Source organism: Cicer arietinum, chromosome 3 (assembly GCF_000331145.2).
Source record: "Cicer arietinum cultivar CDC Frontier isolate Library 1 chromosome 3, Cicar.CDCFrontier_v2.0, whole genome shotgun sequence".
Lineage (NCBI taxonomy): Eukaryota > Viridiplantae > Streptophyta > Magnoliopsida > Fabales > Fabaceae > Cicer > Cicer arietinum.
Window position 1 is genome coordinate 57239708 of NC_021162.2, and position 7583 is coordinate 57247290.

Here is a 7583-nt window from a genome sequence, read left to right on the forward strand (position 1 = left end):
TATATAAACCTCTTTCTAATTTTATAAATTGGGTTTATAATAAAAAAAATTCAATTTTAATAATGATAAAAAAAGGTAAAATAAATTTTAATCTTTATAAAATTTTATTTTATTTTTTATAAATAATTCTTAAGTTTTTAAAACATTTTTTTATTTACTTTTAGTCTTTATTTTGAAAAGTTTTTTTTTAAAAAAAATGATATTTTTAGTTACTAAGAAAAGTCTCTATAAAATTAAAATAGAGTTTAGAATTCAATTTTTTTTAAAAAAATATCATAATTTTATTGGAATTAAAAATATATTTAACTCAAAAAATTTACCTCTTAATATATTATATAAATTTATTTTTGAGATTCTCACCAATTGGGAGCCCTTTGCATCTATATATATAGATAAATTCTAATATGAACCATGGTTTATTATGGACCAATTTTAAAAATTGTTTAAAACTTCAACGATTCCAAATGTCTTTTCTTAGATGTAAACATTAATGGTTGGTTTCATTTTTATAACTAAGATAGTAACTTAAATAATATCAATTCGATACAAATAAAAGAAAAACAAATATGTATTTCGTATTGAATCGAGATCAATCAAGTCATCGTCTTACTCCTAAAAACGAGGTAGATTACAAACTATTTTATGAATAGTATTGTCGATCGTCATTAATTTTTTTGATGATTTTTAAATATTAGTCTATAATGGACCACTTATAAAAGTGGTTTATTGAAGAACTCACCTTATATAGCTATCATTGTAATGTAAGAACATGAACATGTTTGAATTAACTTTTTTTTATTTATTTATTGAGATAAATGCTTCTGCTTGAAAGAGCTTATAAAATAAATTTGTGATATGTTAATAAATTACTTTTCAACTAATTTACATAAATTCTCTAAGATAAGTTATACCTTATATGACATTAATTTGATTTGATTTTTCTTACAAAAATAGCTTATGTACAGTGGCGGAGTTTGGGTGACCAAAATTTTAAAATTTTAATAGATAAATAAAAAAGATATAATATTATATATAAGAATTTAGATTTTTAAATTTACAAAAATATGTTAATAATCAAACTCTTAACACTTATTAGATAGAGATAGTAGATCAAATTTTGGTTTAAAAAATATAGAGGTAGTAGAATAGATTATTTAAAATACAAATATATTATTTAAAATAGTTTGCTACGAGTATTATGCGATCTATTTTAAAATTACATAAAACTATATCTCAAAATTAATAAATGTTGGATTTATTGGTGTAGTTTAACTTGGACTCAAACTCATAATTCTCTTCGATTTTTATTTTTATTTTTATAATAGACATTTGAATTATAATTTGATCAACAAAAATTTATGTGTTTGGTCCATAATATGAATCAAATAAATCAATTTTTGTTGATATTATTATAAGTCAAATGTTTCTTATAAAAAAAAAAAGAGTACTATTATTAAAACACAAAACTTAATACAAATACAATACTGTATAAACTACAAAAGATCACGTTTAGTATTCATACTTCAATACAATATTATATTTATGTCTTATTTTTTATTAAATTTTGTTTCGATAATAATACTAAAAAAAAACTAAAAGTAAGTTTTATTTATTTAAAATTATTGAAATTTTGGGTGGCCGTAAGCACCACCTTATGTTCCCAATAAGCTTATAGGATAAATGTTTTATGTTATAAATGTCTAATTATAAGGTGTGTGTCTAAAGTGGGCCTATATCATTTATCAACTCAATATTCAATATCCTCTCGTTTAAATACCAATATTTTACGGTTTAAAGAGGAAGAAAATGTACCTTACGAGCGTACAAATGAGAAATAGTAGCTCCCCAACCTTCATAATAACTGTGTTGAACAATGGAAGAACCAAACAACACAAATTGAGGCCTCATTGCTCTTTGCTCCTAATTACCTCTCAATAAACACAAACAACACATGCCAAAACAATGAGGCTATAGACTCTAATATATAATTGCTCACAAGCAACTTTTGTTTTTTCTTGTGCGTAGACCTTATCCCCTATTTGTGTTGTTTTTAAGTTGATATCTTCAAAATTTTAGTTTTGAGTTGACTAATACATGTTGATGTTAAACAAAACAAAGTTATAAATGTTTTTTATAACTTCTAGATCTATGTTAAGACTATTTTAAAATTAAGTAAAATATCAATTCAATCCTATTCCGTGTGATTATACTTTGTTTTCAATTCAATATTTTTCCAATTAGAAACAAGAATCTTGGATCCACCGCAAATGACCTATTAATTTATTTGTAAAATAAAAAAGTAAATTATTAGGTACTTATAAAAAAAATGGACCCGGTACTTACAAGACATTAAAGCATAATATTAATTTATGCATTTCAATAAGTTAAGATCTAATCGAAATATTTCAATAAATTAATTGTCTAAAATATTTATATATAAAAGAAATTAAAAATATTAATTATGTATTATTCATAAGATTTGATGAATATTTTTTAAATAATTAATATAGGTACATATTTTCACAATAATTATTAGAATTTGAAATAATAAAAAAAATTAATTGATCTAATTATTGTCGAAATAAAAATAAAAATTAATAATACATCAAAATATAACTTAAATGATTGAATAAAAAAATAACTTTTAAAAAAAAATTATCTTAGAAAATATAAATAAAAAACACCTAAAAATAGTACTAATTCATAAAAGGGGGCGACGCTTCTTTTTAATTGGACAGCCGTACACGCCACCAACACCAAAGTTCATCCAAAAGTAAATGTACCTTCCTTCCCCCCAATCCCCGTTGAATCTCTCACACTTCCTTCTTCTACCAACAACTGCAATTTTCAACCACCTACTACCAACCCCAGTCATCTTTAATATTTTGAACATAATATTAAAAATTGAGTTCTAATAAAAAAATGAAATTTTAATAATTAAAAAAGATAAAATGAATTTTAATTTCTTTTAAAATTCTCAACATTTTAATTCTAAAAACAATTTTTTTTAGTCTTTATTTTATAAAAGTAATATTTTTAGTTCTTAAAAAAGTCTTTTTAAAATAAATTAAAGAATATAAATTATTAAGTGAATAAATTTTTTTAAAAACTAAACTTTTAAAAAATTAAAAATATATTTAACCCAAAATTACTTACAATTTATTAGATTATAAAAATATAATTTGAGACGCTCGATAATTTAGTTTATGTGCTATTGGGTTGTTCTGCTCTGCTTCTACTCTACAAATCACTCAAGTTTCATAAACCTACCACCCCATAAATCTTTCCTCGGTATGACTCCTTCCGTTTTTATAAGTTTTAAAATTTGTTTCTTTTGAAGTATATGACACTAGTGTAAATGATCATTACAGTGCACGGGTTAATATTTGTTCTTTAAATATTTATTTATTTTAAAATATTATTTAAAAATATATTGATTATGTTAAAATTAATTAAATATTTGAGTTTATAGAAGTTATGATTGCGGTTGAAACAACCTACAAAAATGGATGGAGATTTTTTTGAATTAAATTTGATTCACAATTTACAAATCTAGCTTTTAAGAATATTAGATTTGTTCTTCCTTCTATTAATTTTAGAATTTAGATTAGGCCCTGCACAATATTCACAAAACTGAGTTGTAGGGTTAGGACTATACTTTCTCACATCCGAGGACAATTGAATCAAAGTGGTCTCATAGCTCTGACCAGATAGTATGTGGTCCAATAGATCTTATTAGATTTTAATATTGGACTAACTCAACCTTACAAAACAATTTGTAAGGTGAACAATGTTACTTTTCATAAACTATTATAGAGTTATATAAATGATGGGTGACCCGATTGAATAAACTTTGATACCATATTAGAATTTGGGTTGGACCATATACAACTTCCACAAAAAATAGACTTGTAAGGTGAGTACTACTCACCACTTATAAACATTTTGCTATGCCTTATCACATCCATTGTGGAACTCTTAACAATTAGAAATAGATGGGCTTAAGTGAGTTGAAATGGTTATGAGTATGAATTCTACTATATCTCCTATTTTTAGAGAAGAGAATCAATGTGTGGAAAAAATTGCTAATTTGGGACTTCAGATCGTTAATAATCATTGGTGAGATACTTTTTATTCTAATATTGAGAATCATGGCTGATGCCAAAAAATAAAGAAATAATTAAAGAGAAATATAAAACTTGAAATGATAGAGTGAATAATTATGATACACTTAGCGTTGATACTCCTTTATACAACGTCTATAAGGTAACTAACATAACTACCTTCCAACTAATTATAACTAACTTTTAACTACCTTAATTTAATTCTAAAACACATATCTAACTATAGATTTTGCTCATATTCGTAAGTGGTTACAACATTTTTTTCTTCACCATAGTTTTATCTCTATGGTTTTTCTGATAAGGTTTTTAATGAGACAGTATTTTTATGTCGAATGATTATTTTCTTATCATTTTAATGACATTTTAAAGTGGTGTAAATAATAGTATTGTTCGATTCATTTTTTGCGAAGACAACTTAAAAATCATTTAAAGCTCCTCTTCTCTCTTTGAACCAAATACAAAATCATTAAAATTTATCTCCTCTTTTGATTCAAACACATTTATATTCCCCCTTTCTCACATCTTTCCCCCTTATTAAAATATCTCTCCTCAATTGAACTGAACACACTCTTAAAGTCTTTTTGCGAATTAAATTTTAGAAGGTTAAACCTATATTTTCATATATATTTAATATTTTAAAAAATTTAAAAAGCAACATGATAAATAAGAATATAATATCATATTGTTGTTTCAATTTTTTTAAAATATCAAGTATACATCAAAATATAAACTTAACCCTCTAAAATTCTCTCTACTCAAATCCTCTTAAAACCAACTTTGCAAACAACCCCTAAAGAGTTAAACAAACTTTAGTAGTAGTTTTTTTTATAGGAACCTTAGTTTTTTTATGTTGAAATATTGTTACAGGAGCCTTAGTAGTTTAAGTAAAAAAAAATACAACTTTTTATCTTGTGTAGTAATAAAACTTGAATGAAACGTTCTATCACTTAGAATACCTCCCTTAAATAAGTTTAGAATATCATCTTGTGAAACAAAAAAAATCAGCGAAGTGTCGCGGTCTAAAATTTCAAGTTTTCCTCGAATTCAATGGAGTCGCCACCAAAATTTATTTTAAAATAGGGAAAGTATTGGAAAACCCTTAAAAATATAAAAATGGATTTTGAAATCAGATTTTGAATTCCGGAGTCGATTATGCGTAGAGAAGGTATTAGCACCCTACGACATCCGTTAAAATACAGTTTGTAGTACCTCAATTTTGTCTCAATAATTAAAAATTATTTTCATAATAATAAAAACAAAAAAACATAATCTATACACTCTTCACTTCGTCCCTTTAATTTTAATTTTAATTTTTTTTAATCTTTGAATTTTAATTTTTTATTTTATCCCAATTATATCTTCACCATTCCTACACTCAATCACAAAATCACTTGTTAAATATACAAGGTTGTTTCTTTTCACGGTAAAACTTGATTTTATACAGTAGACAAGTTGCTGCAAAACAATGAAACCCATAAATCTCTTTTATTTCATGAACACAAACAAATAAAACTCATACATTTATTTTATTTTATGAACATATTGATGTAAAACAACGAAAGAACCAGAACTTTGTTTTATTTTATGAACACAACAATGAAGAACTCAGAACCTGATTTTATCTCATCAACACTTTGATGTATAACAATAAAAATTCGAAACTTAACTTTACCTAACGAATACAACAGTTCACTATTTTAGTCTATAAGACGAAGATAAAAATTCATTTGAAAGGGGGAGGAAAGATAGAAATTTATGTGAGAAAAATTGAGAGAAAAAAAATAGAAAACTTAGGAATAGAGTCATAACCGTAGTATCAAGGCTAACCAGAAGCTGTTGTAACATCACTACCTTCTCCTTTGCCGCCCCGTTCCACCCGATCTACCTGGTTTGGTCTCTATCATCTTAATACATTTTTGTCTGTCATTTATTGTTGACATATATGATAACTTTATTTCTTAAAATCTGATTTTATGTTCAAATTATATTTATCATTTGTTTAAAATTAAGAGATATATTGTTAAAATGATGCTAAGATAGTTGTTGGTAGCATTGAATGTTAAAATTTCTTTTCATCTGGATTCTCTTTACTTTACGCGTGTCTGTCACAATACAACTAGCTTTCTTTTCCTCTTTTCCACTTCAGCGTGCAATCTACGTTGCACCAAATCTTTCCTTTTGCAAGCTATTTATTTATTTATTTATTTATTTTCATATAACTTTGTTATGAAAACAACCAACATTTTCTTTTATTTTCTTTTATTTTTTTTAGGTATACTTTTTCCAAACTTTGGCCGCTTATTAAGTTTTTGTTATATAAAGTCTTGTTTTGTTAAAAAATAGTACTGCAAAAAATAAATAAAATCATGCGCAGTGTAGTTTTTTTTATGTGTTAATATAATTGTTATATCATGATAATTTCAAAATTTATTTTATTTTTAATAAATTAATAGTTATATAAAATTATTTCAAAATAATTAATGAGATGTGACATCTTTTTAATTGTTGAGCAGTTATAACACAAGTTGTACAACTTGAAGGTTCTAGAGCTTATTTTTTTTATAAAAAAATAATAAAATATTCTTAAGAGGATTAAATTAGATGTGACATCTTTTTACTCCTTGAGTTTTGAGACACGAGTTGTACAATTCGATCGTCTTAAAACTCATGTTTTAAAATAATTTTTCAAATCAAACAACCCTTTTATGGTCGTCAAATTTAACTTTTCTTTTTTAACAACAAAATACAATTTATTTAAAAGCAATCAACACATCTGCATTTTCTACCCAAGAACTACGTAGCTTTGATTTCTCCATCGCATCGGGAGATACGTAGGAGCAAGATCACACTCTTGTCAAGCACACTAATAAAAAACTTTCTTTTTTTCCACTCTTTTTTTAACACACTTTTATCTCAAAAAATCAAATTTATAAAAAACAATTTATATTCATATTTAATAATAAAGAAAAATAAATTTATTTAAGTTGATATAATTTTGCACAATTAATTAAAGGTAACCGTATTTTAACGGATGTCGTAGGGTGCTAATACATTCCCTACGCATAATCGACTCCCGAACTCAAAATCTGGTTTCAAAGACCATTTTTACATTTTTAAGGGTTTTCCAATATTTTCCCTATTTTAAAATAAATTTTGGTGGCGACTCCATTGAATTCGATGAAAACTCGAAATTTTAGGCCGCGACAGCTGGCGACTCCGCTGGGGACATTTAGAGAGTCAAGCCTAACAAATTAATTGTGTATAATATTTTGTTTTTAACTTTTTCTATATTTGTTTATTTTTTTTATTTTCATTTTCTTTATGAGTTTATTATTTTTTAATAAGTATTAGCTGACATTATAATATTCTTTTAAGCTAGTAGATCATTTTTATTTTATTTTATTTTATTTTATTTTATTTTATTTATCTATTTATTTTGTATATGTATATGTTTTGTTA

At 24.8% G+C, this 7583-nt stretch overlaps 1 protein-coding gene across 1 annotated transcript in view; it reads right to left on the reverse strand.

Annotated features, from left to right (window-relative positions):
* The window catches only part of LOC101513567 (GDSL esterase/lipase WDL1-like), a 5620-nt gene extending 3569 nt beyond the window's left edge, over window positions 1–2051 (reverse strand). The window contains exon 1 of the mRNA XM_004492388.4: window positions 1813–2051. Coding sequence (XP_004492445.1) covers window positions 1813–1908 — 96 coding nt within the window. The 5' untranslated portion in view covers window positions 1909–2051. The remainder of the gene's footprint in view (window positions 1–1812) is intronic.
* Between the last annotated feature and the right edge of the window lie 5532 nt (window positions 2052–7583).